Here is a 26,066-nt window from a genome sequence, read left to right on the forward strand (position 1 = left end):
AATCTCTATTCAGGATAGTGATGGGGTGACTGGGTGGAATTGAGCATTTACTGACCACATGTCCTTCCGGACACATAATCTTTCAAAATTTTTGATCACGTATGTGACCAGTGCAACTGACTGAATGTTCTTTGCAGGAGAAAAAAAATTATCCAATAAATTCTGCTGGGCTGGAAGTATCTTTATGCAGGCTTTATGAAAACCCCTTGCAATGTTTTAGATTTAATGAAAGATGGAAGTCAGGGAGGCAATTGATCATTAGAGAGTGCCGTGGCGCGACAGCTGCCCCAACACCTGGATGAAGATGTCTATCTAGACCCGTTCCAGTCCGGCTTCCGACCCGGATACAGCACGGAGACAGCTTTGGTCGCATTGGTGGATGATCTCTGGAGGGCCAGGGACAAGGGATATTCCTCTGCCCTGGTCCTATTAGACCTCTCAGCGGCGTTTGATACCATCGATCATGGTATCCTGCTGCGCCGGTTGGAGGGATTGGGAGTGGGAGGCACCGTATATCGGTGGTTCTCCTCCTATCTCTCCGACCGGTCGCAGACGGTGTTGACAGGGGGGCAGAGGTGGCCGGCGGGGGGCCTCACTTGTGGGGTCCCCCAGGGGTCGATTCTCTCGCCCCTGCTGTTCAACATCTACATGAAGCCGCTGGGTGAGATCATCAGCGGTTTCGGGGTGAGATACCAGCAGTGCGCTGGCGACACTCAGCTGTACTTTTCACCCGGACCACCCCAATGAAGCTGTTGAGGTCCTGTCGCGGTGTTTGGAGGCTGTCCGGGTCTGGATGGGGAGAAACAGGCTCAAGCTTAATCCCTCCAAGATGGAGTGGCTGTGGATGCCGGCACCCCGATTCAGTCAGCTGCAGCGGCTGGCTGTTGGTGGCGAGTTACTGGCCCCAAAGGATAGGGTGCGCAACTTGGGTGTCCTTCTGGATGATCGGCTGTCGTTTGACGACCATTTGACGGCCGTCTCCAGGAGGGCCTTCCACCAGGTTCGCCTGGTCCGGCAGTTGCGCCCCTTCCTTGATCGGGATGCCTTATGCACGGTCACTCATGCGCTCGTTACCTCTCGCTTGGATTACTGTAATGCTCTCTACATGGGGCTCCCCCTGAAGTGCGCTCGGAGGCTTCAGTTAGTCAGAATGCAGCTGCGGGTGATAGAGGAGCTACGTAGCTCCCATGTAACACCGCTCCTGCGCAGACTGCACTGGCTGCCTGTGGCCTCGGGTGCACTTTAAGGTGTTGGTTATGACCTTTAAAGCGCTCCATGGCTTAGGACCTGGGTACTTACGGGACCGCCTGCTGTTACCATCGCCTCCCACCGACCCGTCGCTCCCACAGAGGGACTTCTCAGGGTGCCGTCCGCCAAACAATGTCGGCTGGCGGCCCCAGGAAGGGCCTTCTCTGTGGGGCTCCCACTCTGGAACGAGCTTCCCCCGGGCTTACGCCAAATTCCTGACCTTCGGACATTTCGTCGCGAACTCAAGACTCACCTTTTTATCCGCGCGGGGCTGGCTTAAATTGGGATTTTAAATCTTAAATTTATTAATTTTAAATGGGGTTTTAGTAGAGTAAATTTTAATCATTGGGCTAATTTAAATAAGTTTTTTAAATTGGATTTTAAATTTGTATATTGTATTGCTGGTTTTTATTATGCCTGTACACCGCCCTGAGTCCTTCGGGAGAAGGGCGGTATAAAAATTAAATAAAATAAATAAAAATAAATAAATAAAATAGTGAGATAGTGGTACAATGAAAAACAGAACATTAACATAAATGGCCATCTACTTAGTAACTAAATAAGTGCAAAATCATTCCACTCATTAGAATTTCACCAGAATTCTCTTTTCTTGTGACAGAAATATACTAGGTCTCTCATACTTAACAAAAACGTTTAAATGAAAAATTACATTACAGATTTACAAATTTAAATTTATAAATTTACATATCAACAAAAAGAGGTTTTTAATTGACCTGCAACATAAGATAAAACTAACAGTTAAATTTGAAGTTTAATAAAGCTGCAGAACCTGATAGTACTTCTGAATTTACAACAAAACTTTCTAAAATTGTTCTGACAAACCTTTAATCCAGGTAATGAGTGAGATCCAGATATGTGAAAAATTTCCTCCATATGTAAAATAGCTTTTATTTTTTTTGTTTATAAAGAAAAAATAATTAAATTCATCCTGAAGCATACAGATGTCTCTTCTTTAGTATGTAAAAATATACTAAATAGCTTTCAAATTGATATAATTAACAGTGCTTCTCAAATAGTGGGGCGGGCCCCCCAGGGGGGGCGCGAGGCTCCGTAAAGGGGGGCGCGTTTGACCTCGGCAAACACTGTCATAACAAGCTAAGCCCCGTGTTTACAGTTGCGCGGGGGGCGCGAAAAATGTTTTCTTCTTCCTAGGGGGGCATGACAGAAAATAATTGAGAAGCACTGATATAATATATCCTGATTAAAAGAATCTTATATTGGAAAAGATATGTAAGGAATAATATTGATAAGATAAACCAGAAGAATAAAAATTATGCATTATTTTTCTTGATGCTGAAAAAGCCTTTGACAATTTGGAATGGCTTTTCATGTTTGCAGTTCTGAAGAAAATATCTGTCGCTGTAATTTTTTTTGCATAGTATATTTCTATATTTCTAACGAACAAAAAGCCAAAATTGTAGAAAGTACTCTTACTTTGGAACAGTATACTATATCTAAATGAACAAGACAGCATGAAAAAAAATAGAATTTCGGAAGTTAAATTAGCCACGAAAAAGACACACTGAATTTATTTATTTATTTATTTATTTGATTTTAATAGCTGCTCAATTCAGCAAGTGATTAATTTACTTTTACTTATTTACTGTTTACTCATTATATTATATTTACGTTTTCTCAGTCCAGCACCCTTTAACATTGTTGATAAAATATATGCAGTTATAGTTCTGGATCAGGTTATTTAATGAAACTGTTGACATGGAATTCAGCAGAGTAGGAAAAGCTGTTGTCTATCAAACAACAGATTTTAATATTTCTGCTAAGGTCAAATATTCAGGATTCATTTTTACAAAAAGTAACAAAGATTTAAAGGTAATTGCTATGTTCAAGCTATATAAATATAGCTTGAAAATATATTATGAGGCAGTTCCTGGTGTGGGGAAAAATTAAAACTTCCTTGGTTTGGGAACATTATGACTGTCAAAGTGAATATTCTATCAAGAATTCAACTTTCTTTTTCAAATTACTTATTTATTGACAAAGTATAGTAGTCCTCACTTAACAGCCACAACTAAGTAATGTGGCCAGTAAGCAAGACATTACATGACTAACCTGCTCAGCGATGGCAATTCTGACAATCCCTGTTGCCATTGTTAAGTTAACCCATCTTTGTTAGGTAAGCACCCATTCTGATTCAAGCCATTCCTGGTTTGGTTCCTCCTCCCAGCCTCAATCCTTGGTTCTTCCAAAGTAAGAGACTGCCTCTTCTTCACGTTCCTCCCCCTGACTACCTCCCTCATCTCCGGCATTTAGGCTATCCTGTACAGCAGCAGTCCTTGATGCTGGGAACGCTAAAGCTAAAGTAGAGACCCAGGATTGCTACCTTCATATTTTAGCCCTGCTGGTCCAGGATCCAGTAATGTGGCCCATCACTGAGTGCCGCATTAATCCCATGCTGCATTCAGCCACCCAAACCTGTGTTACAAAGCCCCAGCACTGCAGCCTAAATCCCCTATCATCCTGCACTGTGCCACCCCTGCTACCCTCTGCTGACTTTTGCTATCTTCGTCCTTCTGCTGACAGGTTCCGCCCAGTTTGGCCCTTTGTGAGGCAGCTTCTAGTTGTGTAGAGCCTTGTTCCGGGTGGTAAAATCTAAATTTCTTTCCTACCAGTTCTGTGGGTGTGGCTTGGTGGGTGTAGCTTGGTGGGGAAGTCATGTGACTGGGTGGGCGTGGCTATGTAACCTGACTGGGGGATCAAAAGTCAGAAACTCACTAACAATGTCCTGCTGGAGCAGGGTTGGACTAGATGACCTCCAGGTCCCTTCCAGCCCTGGATTATCCTCTGAAGCTGCATCTAGTGCCAGGTTTGTAGTCCGTCCGTCCTTCCTTCCTTCCTTCCTTCCTTCCTTCCTTCCTTCCTTCCTTCCTTCCTTTCTTCCTTCCTTCCTTCCCTCCCTCCCTCCTTTCTTTCTTTCTTTCTTTCTTTCTCTCCTTTCTCTCTCTCTCTCTCTCTCTCTCTCTCTCTCAAAAACAAACCCCACCCCCCTGTTTTTTTCCTACACCCTCCCATTTTTTGCCTAGCAGGCTTCAAGTAAATGATAAAAATAAAAAAAATGATTTAAATAAAAAATAGTGTTTTACCACTATTATTCCAGTCTTGATTACTAAAATAAATAATTCATTTTATAAGAACTGCTGGAATAGTAACAAGCACTTTGGACCCTTCTTTTATGTGTGATGGCAATGCTATAAAATACATTATACAATACAAATGCTACAAAATAGATAGTTCTCGAATTACAACCCCAACTGAGCCCAAAATTTCTATTGATAAGTGAGACAGTTGTTAAGTGAATTTTGCACCGTTTTAGACCTTTCTTGCTACAGTTGTTAAGTGAATCACTATAGCTGTTAAGTTAGTAACATGATAGTTAAGTGACTATCCCCATAGTTAAGTGGCTTCCCCATTGGCTTTGCTTGTGAGAAAGTGATAATTGACGCTGGGAAATTGCCACCAACATAAATATGAGACAGTTGCCAAGTGTTTGAATTTTGATCATATGACCACGGAGATGCTGCAATTGTCATAAGTGTTAAAACAATCATAAGTCACTTTTTCAGTCCTGTTTTAACTTCAGATGGGCATTAAACAAACTGTTGTAAGTTGAGAACTACCTGTATTGCAAAATAATAAAATGTATGGATAGATGGGGAATTTATCAGATTAGCAGATGTCACCAAGCTGGCAGGAATAGCCAAAACTCCAGAAGATAGGCTTAAGATACAGAAGGATCTTGACAGACTTGAACACTGGACACTATCGAACAAAATGAAATTCAATGGTCAGAAATGTAAGGTTCTACATTTTATTTAGGCAAGAAAAAAACAAATGCACAGGTATAGTATATGTGGTACCTGGCTCAATAGTAGTAACTGTGAGAGGGATCTTGGAGTCCTAGTGGACAACCATTTAAATACGAGCCAGCAGTATGCAGCAGCTGCCAAAAAAGCCAACACAGTTCTCCGCTGCATAAACAGGGATAGAATCAAGATCACATGAAGTGTTAATACCACTTTATAATGCCTTGGTAAGGCCACACTTGGAATACTGCATCAAGTTTTGGTTGCCACGATGTAAAAAAGATGTGGAGACTCTAGAAAGAGAGCAGAGAACAGCAACAAAGATGATTAGGAGACTGGAGACTAAAGCAAATGAAAAATGGTTGCAGGAACTAGGTTTGTCTAGTTTGATGAAAAGAAGGACCAGGGGGTGACATGATATCAGTGTTCCAATATTTCAGGAGCTGCCACAAAGAAGAGGTAGTCAAACTATTCTCCAAAGCACCTAAGGGCAGGAGCAATGAATGGAAACTAATCAAGGAGAAAAGCAACTTAGAACTAAGGAGAAATTTACTGACAGGTAGAACAATTAATCAGTGGAACAGCTTGCCTCCAGAAGTTGTGAATGCTCCAACATTGGAAGTTTTTAAGAAGATGTTGGATAACCATGTGTCTGAAGTGGTGTAGGGTTTCCTGCCTAATCAGGGGGTTGGACTAGAAGACCTCCAAGGTCCTTCCAACTTTGTTATTCTATTCTAGACTGGAATAAATTTTAAAGCTGAAATCCCATTGCAGTCTGAAAAATTTGTATTGGATTTTATTAAACCATACATTAGCTTAATGTACTGATTGGTACTGTATATGTTAGGAGCAATAAGAATTTTATATGCCTCTTATAGGAAAAAGCATTTGATTTCCTCTCTGGAAAAATAGCTAACTAATTGTGGATATATGCCTTGATGTCTAGAATAACTTGTATTTAAAAAGTAAATTTGATGCTGAATTTAGTTTTAATTGGAAATCATTCTAAGAGCTGTGGTGGCGCTGTGGTTAGAGTGCAGTATTGCAAGCTACTTCTTCTGCTGGCTGCTGATTGTTAGCAGTTTGGCAGTTCAAATCCCACTGGCTGAAGGTTGACTCAGCCTTCCATCCTTCCAAGGTGGGTAAAATGAGAATCCAGATTGTTGGGAGCAATATGCTAACTCTGTAAACTGTTTAGTGCTGTAAATCACTGTGAAGCAGTATATGACTCTTAAGTGCTATTGCTATTCTTGGTCCACAATTTTATACATGAAATTGTGTCACATACAAAATTTGGGTGTTAGAGACCTCATTTTATTTTATTTTTTGTATAATTAATTGTATTGATGGACCGCATTATTCACTATAGTTTTCTTTCAGCATTATGAGTAACGTTAACTAAATAGTCTTTTCTTAATGAATAAGCAAGAAACATGGATTTGGACTAGAAAATGGTCATAAAATATCTGATAATACTGAGAGTTTCTAAGGATGTAGAAGTGTATATCAGCTATATGGTATTTCAGATTTGTTGCTTGCCTGCCTGTATTTCTTTCTGTGTACTTGATTTCTTATTTGTACTATCTATTTCTTACATTTTTCAGAATAAATAATATAGGGAGAAAAAGGCAAACATTAATAGGTTTCCCTCCCTTGTTTCTCTTGTGTGACGAAAACTTCTTGGAAAATCTTTGTATTATTTTTTTCCCCTTGTGACTAACACAGGGAGATTGTTGTTGTCTGGTGTCTTCAAGTCAGAGTTGACTCCTGGCAATTGCTTGGGCAAGTCCCTGAAGTTGTTTTTGCAAGATTTCAGAAGTGGTTTGCCATTGCCTGCTTCCTAGGGGTGAGGAAGAGAGTGACTGGACCAAAGTCACCCAACTGGCTTTGTACCTAAAGCAGGACAGGACTCATAGTCTCCCAGTTTCTGGCCTAATGCTTGATTAAGTGCTTCCCAAATGTTTTTTCTTCATTACCCAAAATTGCTTATCAGAAAGTTCCTATTTAAATATTGCTGCTGGGTTTGTCTGAGAAAGAAAAAACACCTTTAGTCAATTTTAGGTAATTATCCATGTTTAGAAAGCACTGCCTTAACCCCTGTACCAGACTGCCTCTCTAACATAATATCAAAGGGTTTTAAAAATTTTTATTTGCTCTTCTGCCTATAGCTGTAATTTGATTTGCAGTCCATGTAGAGCCATTTCCTGCTTGCAGATAACTACGGATAGTCCTTGGTTAACAACAATTGACCCAGTGACTATGTGAATGTTCAATGGCACTAATGAGTGGTACTTGCAACTGGACCTAAAGTTCCATCACCCCCAGGTCACATGATTGTAATCTGGGTATTTGACAACCAGTTTACACTTAGAAAAGTTGCAGTGCCCCCTGGTCATTTGATTACCATTTCTGACCTTCCCTGTGGGCTCCCATAAGCAAAATCAGGTCACTCTGGTAAATCACTTCTAATCTTCCCCACCCGGTAGCAGTGAGCCCTGACTACATTTATGCCTTGGTGGCCACTTCTGCAATCTCACTGCTCGGCAGCAGTCATTTTTCTGCCCACCAGCCTGTATGTGAGCTGCGTGGGACTTGCAGATTTCTGCAAGTTTCCTCATTGACTTTGCATGTGAGAAGCTGGCAGGAGGTTCAGCTGGCAACAATCCTTGCTTAAGAAAGGTAATGATCCTTGAGGCATCATATCACTTTGCAATTAAAATTCCAGTCTTGCGTTTATCTGCCTTACAGATACTCCTTGTTAAGCAAAGACTATCACTTTGGTACAGCATAATCAGGCCTCAGAAACATCTTTTTTTTCCCTGATGGATCTCCATAATGCTTTAGTCAATTTGTACTCAAATCATGAGTGGATTACAGGCATAAGTTGTCCTTGGCTGGAATAGCATTAGTGTTCTGATACCATCCAAGAGCAACCTAAGAATGTATAAAGTTTTGTAGATTTTGTCCTTTTTAAGCAGAGTTGGATGACTGAAAACAAGGGAGAAAAAATGAAAAACAGTGAATTCCAGTTCTTCTTTAAGCCTGGAAACCGGCTGGGTGACATTGAGCCACTCATTCTCTCTCAGCCCAAGCCACATCAGAGGATTGTTGTGGGGGTGGCAGGAAAGTTTGAACAGAAAATGTTATGCTAGTAAAGTTTCCTGCTGATTCAAGAAGTTATGAGTAACGTTTCATCTCAATTGTGGGGAAAGACTTAAGGTCAGTAAGTAAAATAAAAAACAGTTAAAATTGACACCTTGCATTCAAATGAATGGCTTTGAAAAACCGATATAAATCAATCAATAAAATGTTTCGGGTTCCCAGAAATTGATTTACAGTACATTGATAAGGTGTGATTGTATCAGTTTATTTATTTTTATATCATCTTTATTATTTTTATAAATAACTGAAGGCAACAAGCATATATAATACTCCTTTTACTTAGAAAAACAACAACTCATCAGGTATTTTGGATTTTGTTTCTGAACAGGACAGCTGGGAAATCATAGAAGGACTTCGCGGAGTCATGAGTTGCACTCAGGAACCCCAGAAGCAGGAAGGTTACTTGCTGAAAAAAAGGAAATGGCCTTTGAAAGGTTGGCATAAGGTGAGAATCAGCCTTCACTCTTGGTATTTGTTGCCAATGCCATTTAAAACATTTGCTTGCTGTCCTTTTTAAAGTTGGCAGGGAGAATATTGCAACTGTTTAAAAATACAATTTTACTGCATATGTTGTCCCGTCTGATTAAAAAGTCTGCTTTTCTATTGCAGAGATGGTTCTTTCTGGACAAAGGGATTTTGAAATACGCTAAGAACCCAGCAGATGTAAGTACTTCAATATGCAGATGTTGTCATATAAAATAATACGATGGTAGCTTCACAGTTTGGGAAAAGAAATAAGTGATTGTTTCCAATAGACATCAATAGGAAGAAAGAGATAATTCTGAAAACCAATATCAGATGTTGTTTTCTCCTAAGCTAAACTAAATAATTTTAAATGTTTTTTTTTTCAGATAGAGAAAGGAAAGTTGCATGGATGTATAGATGTTGGCCTTTCGGTGATGTCTGTGAAGAAATCGACTAAATGTATAGATTTGGATACTGAGGAACACATTTATCATTTGAAGGTAATCCTAGTTAAATAATAGGAATATATTCTGAAGCTAAAAATATTGTACAACTCTTAGATACCATTATATGCAGGCTTAGAATCCTCTTGAAGTTGCTTTATATAATAATACATTTCTTTGTCATTTGCTTAAAATGCAGGTTCACCATTTAATTTTTAACAGCCTTTTTCTTCCATATACATTCATATTTTGCAAAAGACCCTGCAGCCAACTGGAACCTTCATTGTAACAAAAATAAAATGCAAAATTGTTCATTAATAATGAATTGTGTCAGGGTCAATTTTTTCTCCATATGTAATAATTTAATTTGTTCCTGTGAAAGATGATTGAAAAAAGCAGGTCTGGGAGAAAACAAGTGAGCATAGTTAATTAATATATTTGGAATGAAGATATGAATGAATATAGATACATCAATGTTTGTTTACTAAATTGCTTTAGGTAAAAATGTACATTTTGTGTAGCATGTTGTATTCGCAAATGAGAACTATATTGAATCTATTTTTAATCCTGTTGGACAGAATGAACCAGAAAACAGTATGTGTACAAATAAAATAAATTAGACTTCCACTACTGATAGTACTCTTTTTCTGTGGTTTTAAACGGTCTGATGTGGTTTTAAATGCTCAGTTCTAGATTTCATGGGTCTTCTGATTTTATTTATAGATTGGGAGACTAGTTGAACTTTTAACAGTTTTTCCTGTGGTTCTTAGACTGATATTTGATGAAACCATAGACTGCATTTGATAACCTTCATGGAAAACAGACTCTTATTTCAACTATCCCCAAAGTGGGTATATTTGGGAAGATTTTTTAAAATTAAATTTTGCATTGAAATCTTTGGCAGATTTCTGCATGTGTATGATCAAACTTTAAAACTTTTTTTCTACATTGGGGATAAAAAAAACCTCACTGGAAAGTATGGCTTTTTAAAAAAATTTTGCTGACCTGATTGGTTACTCAAATTTTTTAAAAAACCTTCTTCAACCAAAAGCTAGCGAAAGACCAAACCTTTGAGCATCTTCCTATTCTTCATGACTGATATTTAATCAATACCTTCTCAATACAACAGCACCTTTTTGTGCTGTTGTTTACAAGTTCCAGGATTTGTTTGCTTTTATAAATGCTGTACATCTCTGCTTCCAAGTATCCTCTATCTCCTATCCCTTAGGTTGAAAAACAGAACTGATTACAAGAACTTTATTAAGAAAGCAAACCTATTTCATCTGCTGCAGTAAAACTTCTGTTTTCTGTATTCCCAAGGAGAAATATTATTCTGTCCTCATGGAAGCAGCCCAATTTGTCAACAGATATATTACTTAGGGATAAATTATTGCTTATTGTTTTGACTGGGGAAAGTAAGACCATATAGCAATAGCAATAGCCCTTAGACTTACGTACCACTTCATAATGGTTTACAACCCTCTCTAAGCAGTTTACAGAGTCAGCATCAGATGAGTCCTCATTTTACTGCTCTTAAAAGGATCAAACTCTTGGCAGTGAGCAGATTCAACCTGCAATATTGCATTCTAACCACTGTACCACCATATAACATGAATTATATATTTATGCTGGGATTTAGTAACTATTGTTTCTATCATCTTCAATTCTCTATTAGGCAAAATCTCAGGAAGTATTTGATGAATGGGTAGCAAAACTGCGTCATCATAGAATGTATCGTCAAAATGAAATTTCCATGTTTCCATATGATATCAACAATCATTTCTTCTCAGCTTCAACATCTATTGCAGATTCAGTAACTGGTCTTTTGGAATCAACAGCAAACAAAAAGGTAGATTTTGTATTAACTGTAGATTAAGGGACATCCATTTAAGGATTAATTTATTAGCTTAATAATTATATGGGATACAACAAACATTGGTAGTAGGATTTGGGGAACATATATAACATGTAGTGCATAAACCATTATCAAAATGTTATTGGCTTTATGTGAGTTCTCAGGATTTGATGAAAGACAAAATGTAATATCCTCCTGGCATTTTTAATTCTATTTTAATTAGCATAGAAACTGGAACAAAGTAGGTTTTTGTTTTAAATCAGCATTCTTTTGCAAGGTCATCTATGTCAATATAAACAAGCCTGGACTCTTCCATATTCTCCTGCCCACTTTAACTGATCATTGGCAGGGAGGGAATAAGGTCATGACCCGACATTTAAGATACATTGTAATAGGAACTCTTTTCCTCTTGAATGTTCTGTGATGACATAGGTGTGCACTCTACATTGTTGATTTAACGGGCATGTTTATTGATATATTTTGAAGTACTCTAACTACCTCTGTTTAGAGTTAGGGAAAGGGCTAAAGATAGTGACTCGGTTTCTGTCTTGATGTCTCTGTTTCTTTTCCTCCCATTTCATTCGTCTGCCTCCCCCACCAAGTAGATTTCTGTCCCCTGCTGGGTCTCAGTCTAAAGCAGTCTTCCCCAGAATGTACTGTTCTCTGCTTCAGGGGACTTCAGTCTCCTCCTGAACTAACCTGCTGACATAGATGAAAACTGCTCAGCTTGTTTGGTATATATAGTGTATAGCAATTTGGGTAACATTTGTATTTTGAGCATGCAAAGTTATTGCAGATTTTTTTTATAACTTCAAAGAATTGAAGGCAATGTTCAGTTAGCAATTGTCCTTTTGGTGTAAATCTTCATTCATCTAGTCAACAGATTAATACAGTACAGAGAGCATCATACATATAATCTTAATTTTGGGCAAGCTTTTTTTTTAATCAACTTTTTTAATATGAATGTAGACCTTGATAGTTGATTTTGAAGTGTCCCTTAATCATAAGTCACACATTGTCAATCACTGGAAAACTGATTATTGTCATTATTATTATTATTTATGAAATCTTATCATATAACAGAGAGGCAGCATGACACAGCAAAATTTAGTGCAAGCGGGAAGTCCTATGTCATTCCCTTGCTTAAATGAATCAAGAATTCCAACTTGTTTGCAGTCATCTGAAGATATGGAAAGATGTTCAAAAGGTAAAAAGAAAGTAGCATGATTTAAAAGATTTAAATATTCTACCTCTTCCAAATTTTCTCAGATGTTTTTATGACATATTCCTATCTACTTTCTAATCTTTAAATAAAAAATTTAATCCATGTGATATTGAAATAAATACTGCTGGTACAGTACCTGCTTGAAGAACTTGAATAATTTTCTTAAAAATGGAGCAGTTGTGCAAGATGGGGAGACTTTCAGAAGAAACATATTTCTTTGTGTTCTTTCTGTATGAGAGTACAAGAGTCCTTTGTGAAATTGGACTTTCTTAGAAGTAATAATGAAATATAATTCCTTATCTTTGTAAAATAGCTCTATTCTGCCTAACTTGGAGCTGCTGTAATTGGTTCACAGGAAATCAAACTGTAAAAGATAATGTGAAATTTATTTCCTTGCAAAAAAAATACAAGTCCTTACCGCTTTTCAAACAAAATGTTCTTGTTTAGGAAACAAAACTATACTATTGGAACGTGACCATCCTTTATTAAGCTTTTCTGTCCCTAACAATATATAAAAACCCTATTACCTTTTTCCCAGGTGTTGATCATGTGGGCTAACTTGAACTCTCTTTTCTCATTAGCAGTTTTGACTAGGAAATATTCTTCTTTATACATTAAATGGGGATATAGGGAAGGGGGCCTTAATTATTTAGGAAATATTGAATAAAGGATTAGCTGTTACAGCTTAATTCAAATAAACTTTTTGTTTTGTGTATAGATTTTTTTAATTTGTTCAGTTATTCAATATTTATTACATAGGGAGATTATAGTTTACGTTACATTAAATATTATCATATATTTTGTAATAGAATACTAATAAATATACTTTTACTGATAAAAGTATGATCGAAAGAAAGCTGCTGAAACCATGTTATTCATTTCTATTGGAATTTAGTAACAATTCTTTCTAGAAAAAAGAGGGAGTTTGATAAATGGATAGCAGAACTATGCCACTCAGAATGTACAGAATAGTTTTGCAACAAAACAATAAGTCCAGAAAAAGCTACTTACGATCCATTTTAGAAGTTTTGACATCTGGTTCTCCCACATCCAGATGACTTCATTTGGGTACTCAACAACTGGCCCACATTATTACTATGATTTACAATTTCCCCCCCACACCGGAAACAATTTACCATATTTTTCGGAGTATAAGATGCACCTTTTCCCCCCCAAAAAAGAGGGTGAAAATCTGGGTGCTTCTTATATTCTGAAGGTAGCCCCATCCAGCTTCTCAAATAGAGATTTCAGAGGCTGAAAAAAGCATCAGAAACGAAGCTTCAGAAAAAAAGCCTCCAAACAGAGCTTCAGAAAAAAAGCCTCCAGACAGAGCTTCAGGAAAAAAGCCTCAGAAACAGAGCTTCAGAAGCTTTTTTTCTGAAGCTCTGTTTCGGAGGCTTTCAGAGGCAGAAATAAAAGTTTTTTCTGAAACAGAGTTTCAGAAATTTCAGAGGCAGAGAAAAAAAGCAAAAAAAAAAAAAAAAGCAAGGCACAGAGCTCACAACCAACAAACCTATTGCTAAAATTCACCTCTTGGAACAGCTGATTGGGGTATTCCAGGAGGCCAATCCACCTCCAATCAGCTTTTTTCTCATTTTCCTCCTCAAAAACTAAGATTTGTCTTATACTCCGGTTCGTCTTATACTCCAAAAAATACAGTAATTTCTAGTTATAGACCATAGCAAACAATGGTTCACTTTACAACTTCCACATTTGCTTAACCCAGGGGAAAAAATATCCTGTTGGGAACCACCCAGCCAGGCAGGAGGAAAGTCTCAAGTGGGGAATTAATCTCAAATCTTTGCATAGTCACAAGAGATCCAGAACTGAGCCTCTTTTTCCCAAGCTCCAATGAACCTTATCTATATTTTCTCAGGAGAAAACAGAAAAGATTATTATAGACAGGATATAATAAATAGTTAGCTTGAATTCTACAGCTGGGGATCAGGTTGTTTGCGCCTGACAGGTGATCCACTTTGTGACCATCATGACTTTACAGCCACAATTGCAGGTTAAATTACAATTTTAACTTGAAAATAATGTGTACAGTGAAGATAATTGGCATCATTGATTAATTGGCATCATTGTGCTAAAAATAAGCAATAACAATTAAGTAAATTATTCTACTGTACTTTTACAGTTTTAAGAACCAGAACTGTCTGTTAGCAATAAAAATAACAGAACTGTGGGACACCCGTAAATTATATCTGCTAAAGCTGTAAAATATTGGAAAAGTCTTTGTTTTTGGAAATAAAAAATATGTTCAAAGATGTCATTAAATTCTTTTTAAAAATTTATTCAATAGTTTTAAAACATATATTTTAGGAAAGCATTATTTCAGATGCTATTGTCCAATGACTCTCTTTGTATTCTCGTTCATAGAATATTTATATTCCCAAAATTTAGAATATAAAAAACTATACTCCAAGTTTTCTTTTAAATAGTTAATTCAGCTATTAAATCATTAATTCTATGATAGAAATGGTAGAATAATAATAGCAGGTACTGAAATATTGAGTAACAACTTTTGCATTCTGCCAGTATCTTATTCAACAATTAAGTACAGCAAGACATTTGATGGTTTAGTACATTATTTTTCTTCTTTGCTTTCTCTCTCTTTTTTTACACCAAAGCAGTGAAAGCCATTGTTTTTATTCCAAACAGACCTTTCCCATTGTCAGAACTATCTCTTGGAGATGAGCCAGCTTTTACAAAGCATGGAAGTTCTCCATAGGACATATTCGGCGCCTGCCATAAATATTCAGCAAGTAAGTTGAAGAAATTGCAGCTTCTGATGGGGGTCACTCTGCTTGCTAAGGCTAGATTTCTTCCTAGAATGGTGATAAGTGGTACGTTTCTCTTTTTCACATGCTGTTGTAAAGGGTCTCCTTTTTGAAAGTCCCAAAAAAGAAAAAAGAACACACAGAAGATGGCGTTCTAGAGCTCTTGGTAAAGATGCTAAAGGGATGTTGCAGGTAAAACACCTCTTCTATACCTCAGCTTCATTTTTAGTCTATGATAGATGCTGTTTGCTGGCAAAAACTTACTTTTTCCAATACAATTTATAGTCTTAGTTGCTTAGTAGGAAGATATTTCATTCTGCTTGTGAAGGCAGCATGGAATGAGTGGGGCTTCTAAATTTTGGGCAAAATTTGAGCTTTTTGGCCAATTCACTTTTAACAATAAACAGTTATTTTCTTATAAAGAAACCTGCTTATAAGAATTTTATCTTCAAATCCAAAGGGGGAGGGAGAGAGATAAGAGTTACATTCATTCTATGTGCGTTTATTTGTGCACTGTTTCCTATACAATATGTAGGAAGGTACCAATCCTTCAAATTAAGTGGACATTTCTGAGACAGGGCAGGAAACCTGAACAGAAATATTAACATATCAATAGTTGAATGTGATTAAGTATGCTTCTTACGATTTTAGATTGCCTTGGTTCAATAAAAAGTTTCTCATTCACTGAACACATCTCATCAGAGAATATCTCACTATTTCATATCTCACTATTATATTCAGTCCATATTTTTTCAGCAACACACATTCTTGACCCCATTGTTTTATCACATTCAGTGTATCTGATCTGCATTTATTTTTCTCCTGGCATAGGCAGCTCTCACTTCTATATAATTAACTAGGGAGAAATCTGCTGTTTGCATACCTGTTTTCTTTTCTTTCAATCAATCTTTTTTTTTCAACAGACTACATACTGCCCATTAATTTTTTACCAGCTTGTGCCTGTTTTAAAAATTTCTCCATTTATTTTTCTATCTTTTCTAAACATTTTACAACATACACAAATTCATCTGCTTTCTTTAGTTTTTCAATTTCCATAATTCACATAAATCAAGACAATTCACTTTATCATATACTTTGTCTAGATCAATACACTTACAATAAAATTGTTTTTAAGAAGAGTCTAAATAGCCATTTATATAAAATGGTATAGGTTCTCCTGCTTGAGCAAGGGGCTGGACTAGAAAACCCCCAAGGACCTTTCCAGCTTGTTCTGTTCTGTTCTGTTCTGTTCTGTTCTGTTCTCTCCCATCATAAACTTTCTCTCATCCACTCTTATTTAAGCTGCATAAAGGAAAAATCTGATCTCAACCCACCCTACCCAGCATAGTCACACTGCACTTTCCAAATTGCATATCTTCTATTCATTAGTTAGAATTGTGCCAAATATTTGCATATGGTCTCTTAATAAACTAATCTTTCTATAAGTGCTGCGTTTATTCTTGCTGAATTTTCCAGAACACAGATGCAATTTTTACATATATTTTAAACAAATTATACAGCCACTCTAAAAAAATCACATGAATGTTTTAACATTTGTTCAGTTATACATTGCTATCTAAACATACATCATTACCATTTTTTAGCATTCTCATGACATTAACATCTTTCTTTTCAGACATTTCTTGGATTTTAACATTGGAGCGTTGTTCCATTCTTCAACATATCCTAAAATTTCCACACATATTTTCTCTTTAAAAAATAAAGAAAAACTCCTTCCAGTATTTCCTTACTTCATTCCAAATTATATTATAAAAATTTTATTTTTAATCCCACACATTCCACTGGGAGGTCCTTGTTTAGTTTTATTCACCCATTCCATAATATTTTTTTTAATCCTCAAAATGGCTATGTTTCCTCTTCTACTTCATTTGAACATTTTTATAAAAATGTTTTTATATTTTTACAGAATTAATTTTGTAATTTTCAGAATAAACACTAAACTCTAGAAATTGATTTAGAAAAGTGTCCTAGGAAGATCTAAGTATCACAGCGTTACTTTTAACTGAAAGGGAATAGGTATTTTCCAAATAATCTATTGTTGAACGAGAAACTGCAGGGCAAAAGAGCCAAACAGAGACGGGTTTAATGACCATCTCTGGCATTATTTCAGATATAGCAGCAAGGTTAATGTTTTGTTTCATTCATGTGGAAGTTTATATACATCATTTTTGTTCATTGGTTAAGGCGTCATGCTAAAAGCTGAGAAACTTTGAATTTTAGTGTCACCTTAGGCACAAAGCCAACTGAGTGACCTTGGGCCATTCACTATCTCTCAACCCTAGAAAGGAGGCAGTGGCAAATATTGCCAAGAAAACTGCAAACATATCCAGGCAGTCTCTGAAAATTGGCATAACTGAATGGAAATATAAAAATAATTATAATGTATGTTCTTTGCAGGTACCAGCTGTTATTTCTGCTCCACTAAGGCTGCATGCTTCAAATCCTAATTTATCTACATTAGATTATGGGGATGAAAAAATGTATTCAAATGGTTCTGAGGTGACATCAGAATTTTCTAAATTGCAAGAGGACTTGTGTCACATAGCTCACAAAGGTAATTGGGATTTGTCCCTAATAGAAAGATGGTGAAAACAATTTGTAGGTTCATGAAAATGAAACTTGGCATGCAATTTATGAATATCGAATGTTGGACTATTTATGGAGACCACAAGAATTATTTTATAAATATTGATCTTCATTATTTTCCCTCTAGAAAATGGGAAGACGGTCTCATATTGACTGTTGTTCTGAATGTAAGATTTTGGAATATTTTAACATATCAGACATTTGTTAAAACCTTTATCTAACCACGTAACAGTAGGTTGCCTTAGGTTTACATGTATGGTGTCTCCAAATGGCTTGCTGAATTTCAGCTTTAGCATTGGTGATGTAAAAGGGTTGCTATTAGAGTAAGCTATTTTAATTAAAACAAGCTCAAAGACCAAGAAAAATGGCATTCGTCATTTATTTATTTACAAAATAAATAAAGCAATAACTTAACCATTGTGCCAGCAAAGTTTTTCCCATCTAAATTAATTTGATTGATTTTTCAGGGATTTTTTTTTTTCAAATGAGACAAGTATTTCTTTTATGCACAACTTTTAAGACATTAATCAAAAGATTTGGGTTTGTTTGCTTGCTTAGTGTTCTTTGTCTTCATTGTGATGCATTGAATAGTTCTACATTTTGACCAACAAATCGTGTCATTTCTGTAATCTTTTTTAACTATTTTTGTAGTGTACTTTACCTTAAAGTCAGCTTTTAGTACGATTTCAACAGAAAGAGAGAAGCTGAAGCAGATGTTTGACCATGATTCAGTCGCATCTCCATCTGCTCAGATCATTGGACTGAAGAATGCCTTATCATCTGTAAGTTCCCACATTAATTGGACTTGTGTTCAAAAAACGTGTTTTATCAATTACATTAATTCTTCTTGGTTTGATTTTTGCCTTCATTTAGTTTACTCGAAATGAACTGAGCTTTGATAAACACTTTTTCATTAGTTTCTATAACAAGTTGCGAATTGTGATTTTGCTGCCTGAGTGTGGTAGAAGCTTTTGAAGAAGGCATAATGTGTGTCCTTGTGCTGAACACACAGGCATCTATTTCATTTTTTGTGAAGTGGTACACTTAGTGTGAATATGTTCTATCTCCATAATAGTCTTATCTCAAAGCAGTGGACTCTCATATTTCATCACAGAATTTAGTGAAGTTTATGATAAAAAAATATTTCTAGTGCCCAGGATAATCTATGCTTGTTAATCTCTCTATCAGTTGCTCAAACTATCACCTTGACTCCCAAAAGTAGACACAGAGGATTATGGGAGCATATCTCCTCTCTTTTATACTGTATACTCACCTTTTGAATTTCTATAATAAAATACAAAGTGATAGAATGAACTGGTTATATCACACTACCTGCAATAAGGAAATCTGGCATTTGCCTTCACCACCATTATTTTCATTCCTTATGTCTTAAGAAACATCTTGAAAGCAATCCCTGATAGTCTGGCTAAATAAGGTGGAATAAAATCCCATCCCATTAACTTTGAGTTAGTTGATCTTTGATCTTTGAATGAAAATTAGCTACTAAGATAAACAAATTTCAAGAGGTCAGCTTGCAGGGAACCAATGGTCAAATCTGAACTGGTTTACTAACCGTTCGCTGGCTGCATACTGCGCACATACCAGATGCAAGGGACACGCGCGTGCAGTACACACCCAAAGGAGGCATGGGGTAAGTAAAACAGCTCCCGGGGGGGGGGAGTAATCAGCTGTGGCATGTGATCTTTTTTAAAAATTTTAAAAGCATTTTTTACAACCTATTCGGCTGAATAAGTTGTTTTAAAAAATGTTTTTAAAAATAAAAAAAAAAGGCTCTTACGATCATGGGGCTCAGCTGTGATCGTCAGAGCCTTTTTTTTAACCTTTTAAAAGCATTTTTTAAAAGAAGCGGGTGATTGAGTAGGCATGGCCAGGGGAAGGGATTTTTGCTACCGGTTCTCCAAACCACCCACCACCACACTACCAGAGAGTCTGATTCGGTCTAAACCAGGAGCATTTCACCCCTGAGGAGAACCCTCACGTGATCACTTATCTGAATCCCAGGCAAGATAAAATTGGCTTTGGACAATTTGCTACTTAGATTGTTGATGATTAGTGATTGGGATCATCAACAGCAATCAATTTTTAAAGGGAAAAAATGTATCAGTTGTCCTCCTAGTGTAAAACAAATGGTCCATATTTGAGCCTGAAACTGGAAGGAAATCGGGAGATGATGAATTGCCCTAAGTACAGACTTCCCCAAATATAGTTCTAAGATTGGAAGCATGGTGCAGAATAGAGTAGTGGAATAAATCATAGCACTTGAAATTGCAATGCTTCCCACATACAAAGATACTTTCAAAGGGATAAAGGCTGTTGGTGAAGCTGTGATGCAATATATCATTAGTTATTTTAGAATATAAGCAAAATCTGCCACATATGTTGTTATTGTAAGATCAGGTTATGTTAATAATTTTAGAAGATGATTTTTGTATTTGTGAAAATAAAAAGCAATATTTAAACTGCACATCAGCAAGTTTGGTGCTAAGATATAAACAACTGTAGAATGTTTAGAACGTATGTGCAGAATGATCTATATATTAATAATTACTGCATCCTCCCCAATCATTTAGCTTTTAAATATTTTACAGCCTTCAGCTCATTGTTGCTATACTCTCTAAAGAACAATAATCCTGTTTTTTGCCTAGATTAGAGAATAAAAAAATAGGCTGGAGCTAAAATATTCTAATAGTTTATTTAACTCTGATGGATGCACTCCTTTCAGTTGCCCTATTTCCCTTAACTTCTTCCTTGCTTCAGTAAGCTGATTGTAGAAGGGTTCTTTTTCCAAGAGGCATCTCTTATCAGATCACTCTTAGACCTAATTTACTACAGATCAGGAATTAGATGTCAACTCACGAAGCATTCCTGATCTGCTGTCGAGTTGCCATAGGCAGGGAATGGGGAACCAAGGTCGGAACCCTGACATTAGAAATATAATTTAAAGATATTTGCTATTCCAGTTTAGGCTCTGGAAGTAGAATTTATATTGTTTTATGATGCATTGCTGTTTTATGGGCTTGTGAGGCAGTGGTTCAGGGATGAAATCTAAATTTTTTCCCTACTGGTTCTGTAGGCATGGCTTAATTGGTGGGCGTGGCTTGGTGGTCAGATGGCTGGGTGGGCATGGCCAATAACAATAAATAATAAAAATAATAAAGTATAAAAAAACAATAAGAGGTACCAAAAACCAACTTTCACACTTTACACACAGATAACACAACACAACACAACTGACTCACACAATATAAAAGCAGCTGCACTTCATACTTCACATAGCCACAAAAAGCTCAAAAACCAACTTTCACACTTTACACACACACAACACAACTCTCTCTCTCTCTCTCTCTCTCTCTCACACACACACACACACACACACACACACACACACACGATACCACATACAGTTTTCTGAGATTTTGTGTGTTTGTGTAGTTAGAGTGAAACACTACAGAAACACACGAAATCTGAGAAAGCTGAACAAATATTTTATTTTATTATTAAAGTTTGTGGACTTCAATTCGCAGAATTCCTCAGCCAGGAAAGCCAGCCAGCATTAATCACTCAGTGATGAAATAGATTAGCTAAGTTAGATTAGTTCTGTCTGGTGCTGAAAATGAAACTTGGGGCTTTCCGGCTGCGAAAAAAGCCATGAGGTCGATCAGTAATCAGGTAAGTGTCTTAGACTCTTTTAAAAGGAGTTTTTCTACTCCTTTTTCTACTCTTTTAAAAGGAGTTTTTTGGGGATCTCACCTGAGTTCCTCATCAGCAGAACCTTAAAAAACATGTTTTCTGTAGAAAACATGTTTTTTAAGGTTCTGCTGATGAGGAACTCAGGTGAGATCCCCAGAGTAGCCTTTAATTTTTATTTTTTTTAAAGTTTACAGGCTCTGCCAATCTCAGCTGAAGGGCAGGATCCTCAAAGGCTTTTTTTTACTTTTAAAGGCATGCTGAAGCAAAACCTTCTTTTAAAAGTAAAAAAAAAACCCTCTGCTGATGGTACGACTCAGCAGAGGCAGGGGGCGGGGTCAGGGATTTTTGCTACTGGTCCTCCGAACCAGCAGCTGCCATCGCTACTGGATCGCGCGAGCCGGTCCGATCCGGGAGCATTTCACCCCTGCAGTGGTTCATATACCACCGCATCTTTTTTATTTGAGTTTTGTTTTTTGTTTCGCATTGCAGAATGCACAATATTTCATTTTATTAGTTGGTGATGCAAATCACCAAACAATTGTCCAACATTTTGCAGACATTTTGATTGATTAAAGTTAAGTAGCTCAGGATGTCTTAAAGCCATGATGGCGAACCTATGGCACGCATAGCCATACAATTGGGCATGCGAGCTCAACTCTGGCACAACTCTAGGAGTCTCTGGAGATGGGGACAGCAAAAAATGTCCCTTCTGTCCAACCAGAAGTTGGCAAACAGGCAGTTTCTGGCCTCTGGAGGGGTGGGGAGGGCCGTTTTCGCCCTCCCCAGACTCATAGAGAGGCTCTGGAGCCAGGTGAGAGAGAAAAACGGGCCTACCAGACCATCGCGTGCCAGGAGTGGGGAAGTGGGGGGGGTTGCGCGTTCATGCGCGGGAGCGGGGTGCATAAAATTATGGGTGTGGGCATGTGCGCACGCAGACACCCCACCCCCCCGCTTCCTAGCATGCGATGGCAAAAAGGTTAGCCATCACTGTCCTAAAAAATTAGCTAAGAAAATGTAGATAAGAATAACCCTGTTAATTCTTTCTGGGAATCAAATGTAGCTCATACATGGTTATGAAATTTGGACATTTTTCATGGATTGGACAGGAACAAAGGAGGCACAATATCTAGTTACTGAAGAAAAACAAAATATGATAAAAATAACTTATAGCAAAGCATAGAGACGTGCCTAATTTTCACAAAAGTTAGGAAATGAGGTATGTGGATTTCTTTTTGGACTTAACTCCATTTCCTCCTATGATTTCACATTGCATTATTAAAGCTTCTACCAAGGTATGTTATGACATTTTAATAATATTATTTATATGATTGAAGTTGTGCACTGCTTAGTTAAAAGGGATAAAACATTGTACATAACCATCCAACCACATGTAGTCCATTGGTGCAGTTTCATTGCTCTAATTAAGGAAGAATAAATATTCAAAAGAAAAAAAATGTAAATACTCTTATTTAAACCTTATAGAAACAGGCATGCAAAGTGAGCAAATTCGTGAGTGTTTTGTTGTTGTTTAATAAAGATTCACATGTACATATATATATTTATCAATGTAAAGCAACAATGCAGGTTGTAAGTGTCATGTGCTTATAATCATGTCATTTTAAATATTGATACATTTGGATGCTGGATTTATAGCTATACAAATGGGCAGGTAAGGTAGCCAGTCCTTATTTTCCCTAACATCCACTCAAATCCTAAAGGTATAATATGCTTTCAATCCATTGGGTTAATAAATAAACTGATTCTCCACGTGTCTCTGGAAATTCTCAGTCATCCAGGTTATGGTTGTCTCAAAGGTTCTTTTTCAAGAGGCAAGAAGCTTTTTCAAGAGGCAAAACCAGAAAGTCCAGTTGCCTCTTGAAAAAGCACATTTGAGATGATTCTCCATATATTATAGGCATATAAGCATGAGTAAGATTAAAATAATATAAGGAATCTCTATAATAATTTGTTCAGATACATTTTCGTAGTCAGAAGAAAATAAGAGAGATGCAACTTCCTCAGATCCCAAAGCATCATTGAAGTAGTCAGGTTTCAATAGTTTTGTGAAAGGCCAGGAGAGTAGGAATATGTTTGCTTCTCAGGGGGAATGTTGTTAGAGAAAAGGAGATAGCATTGGAGAAGGCTGGGCTAATAGATTTTCCCAAATTAAAATCTGTGAGGGTTAGGGTAAGAGTAGGGTCTGTCCTGCAGCTCTTAATGGATGGACAAAAGCTGCTGGAATAGGCAGTCTATAGATACCCAACCCAGGTCTTGAATCATGAAGACTTTCCAAAGTGATATCCACAATAACACTTTGAATTGCACCCAGAAATACACTGCTTACCAGTTCAGATATTTCACATGGGCAAATCAACTGTAGCCAAAACTGCTTGAGCTGCTGTATTAATCACTAGCTGAAGTTTCCAAATTGAACTTAAAAATTAGAATTATATATGGTGTATTACAATAATCCAAGATGAGGTGAGGGAGCCACTAAGGCATGAATGCCTCCCAACCCAGAAAATTGTGTAATTGGCAAATAAAATGGAGTTGTGCAACAATTCTCCCTGACACAATTGATACCTGCTCTTTTAGAAGTACTGTGAGTCTAAATGGAGCCCTAGATAACATCAGATTTGCATAGGGAGGCACCACTCCGTTATAGAGTAAAAAATTGAATAACACTGAAGTCAGAAAAGCTTCATACTCAAAGTTTAAGTCTTTGTTTATTGAGATTGAGACTCTTCTTCCTTATCAACATTCAGCTTCTGGGCATCAAGACAGATTCTCATTCACTTTTCATGTTCAGCCTAGAGTTGATACATGGCACTGTGCCAGCAGGTGATCTCCAACATGCTTCATGTAGATGTCACATAGGACAGATGAAAATCTCAACATTTGAGACATACCAAACAGAGTGTCCTAGTTCTTGATCTTTTGCACCTCATAACCATCAGTTGGAACTGCTCACTCATTGTCTCATACTCAGGCCTGTGTCCTGACTGGAAAGGGTACAGATCATTTGTTTCCTCCAGAACTCTTTTCAAGGTACAGCTATAGAGTAAGTAACTTGCTTTCTTTGCAGCACCCACTTTCCCAGTGACTTCCCCCCCCCCCCAAAAAAAACAAAAGGTTGAAAACCAGTCAGTGCTTAACTAAATTTGCCAGGCTGAGCAATGACTTTTTCAGGAAGGGCGGAACTCTCCTTCCTGGAAGATTTCACTAATCAATAAGAAAATGAATCCAGGCTACACGTGCAAAGTTGTTATCATGGAGAACTTGGTCCATTTTCTCAGGATCAGCAGCTCTGAACTATGCCAGATAATTTTCAGAGAAGTAGCCTATGTTACCTCTCTAGAACTGCTCTGCTAGCATCAAAGGCTGAATGAATTTGAGTGATTCACACTGCTCACAAATTCTTCATGATTTTTAAATAAATGTTGTTCCAGCCTAGCCTTCTCTAACAATAATAATTCTGAGTTGAGTAGATCTCTCTGAATATAAAATAAATTTCTAAGTTCCACTGGTATTCAGAAGTTGCTCCTGATTCTGGTTGGGGTTTTTTTTGTAATAAATATCATAATTTATGTGATATCCTTTGAAAATTTCCAAGTCAGAGACCACCACTACATCATATGAAAATGAATTCATTAATTTAACATAATAATATATGAAACTTCTTTTCTGTCTCCTACTATTCAACATTATTAGTAGACTGTACTTTATATAATTATGACTGATGGAGAAAATGTGACCCTGAAGTAGAGTGAATATTTTTGGATATTGGCAATGGAAATATTTTTCAGAGTACCTACATCAGTTTAGGTTCTTTCTTTATCTATCTATCATCTCCTGTCAGGATTAAATTTGAAACTCCTTCTATTTTCTTCGTTTTCTTATTTATTTAATAGTTATATCAATTTATACAGTAGTAATTCTGCCTGGCAAACAGGTTTTAAATCAAAGAACAGAAATAAATGATAGACGACAATATATCCATCTACCTGTCTATCATGCTACATTTGATTCTATGTATTGACAGTGTTTGATATATGTATTGACAGTGATATTCTGAATAATTAAAACTTTCCAAAACTGTATTCATGGTGACTTGCGGTTTAATGCATTGAAGCTTTTTCCTAGATAAATGGATATAACATTGCAGTATCATTTCTTGTGACATGAAAGATAATTAACACATTCCCAAGTGGGTTACTCATAGTTGTCTTAAAAATTGTATTCTACTTGAAGAAATCATACAACACCCACTTGCTGAGGAGACTTGTTTGATCTTGCCCTGCTTAGTCATATAGAGATTAATGTCAGTTATTACCAAATGGGCGTGCATTTCCTGTCTTTTGCTTATGTTGTAGTTGAGTGGGTAATGCACCACACTGCTGCTACTATTGCACAGAAGCAAGCTTGGTTTGCATGTGTTGAACCTTCTTTCTTGAATCAGCAGTGGTTTCCATAATCTTTGCCTAATAGAAGAGAAAAGTCATCTTGTGATGATGGCATTTTCATCTAGCAGTAATTATTTTCTAACATAACTCAAAGTCAGAAAAATGTTTGCTTTGGAGGAAAGAGAAATGGATATTCACACCTAGTTGGTATTGATGGCAGCATTCATTAAATGGAATGGGGAGGCATTTGGAAGATAATTAGCACATATACTTTCTAACTCATTAGTCATACTTTTTCTAAAAATTACATTCCCAGAATAAA

The 26,066-nt window shown here is 36.9% G+C and overlaps 1 protein-coding gene across 6 annotated transcripts in view; it reads left to right on the plus strand.

Annotated features, from left to right (window-relative positions):
• The window catches only part of OSBPL3 (oxysterol binding protein like 3), a 132,717-nt gene that overhangs the window by 79,669 nt on the left and 26,982 nt on the right, over window positions 1-26,066 (plus strand). For 4 of the 6 annotated variants that reach the window (XM_058182103.1, XM_058182102.1, XM_058182106.1 and 1 more), the window contains 9 exons: window positions 8,581-8,697; window positions 8,862-8,915; window positions 9,104-9,217; window positions 10,836-11,009; window positions 12,099-12,222; window positions 14,905-15,008; window positions 15,123-15,215; window positions 17,442-17,598; window positions 18,282-18,412. In XM_058182103.1, the coding sequence (XP_058038086.1) occupies window positions 8,581-8,697; window positions 8,862-8,915; window positions 9,104-9,217; window positions 10,836-11,009; window positions 12,099-12,222; window positions 14,905-15,008; window positions 15,123-15,215; window positions 17,442-17,598; window positions 18,282-18,412 (1,068 nt within the window). The remainder of the gene's footprint in view (window positions 1-8,580; window positions 8,698-8,861; window positions 8,916-9,103; window positions 9,218-10,835; window positions 11,010-12,098; window positions 12,223-14,904; window positions 15,009-15,122; window positions 15,216-17,441; window positions 17,599-18,281; window positions 18,413-26,066) is intronic. The other 2 variants (XM_058182105.1, XM_058182107.1) reach the window with 1 other exon arrangement.

Source organism: Ahaetulla prasina, chromosome 4, assembly GCF_028640845.1.
Source record: "Ahaetulla prasina isolate Xishuangbanna chromosome 4, ASM2864084v1, whole genome shotgun sequence".
Taxonomy (NCBI): Eukaryota; Metazoa; Chordata; class Lepidosauria; order Squamata; family Colubridae; genus Ahaetulla; species Ahaetulla prasina.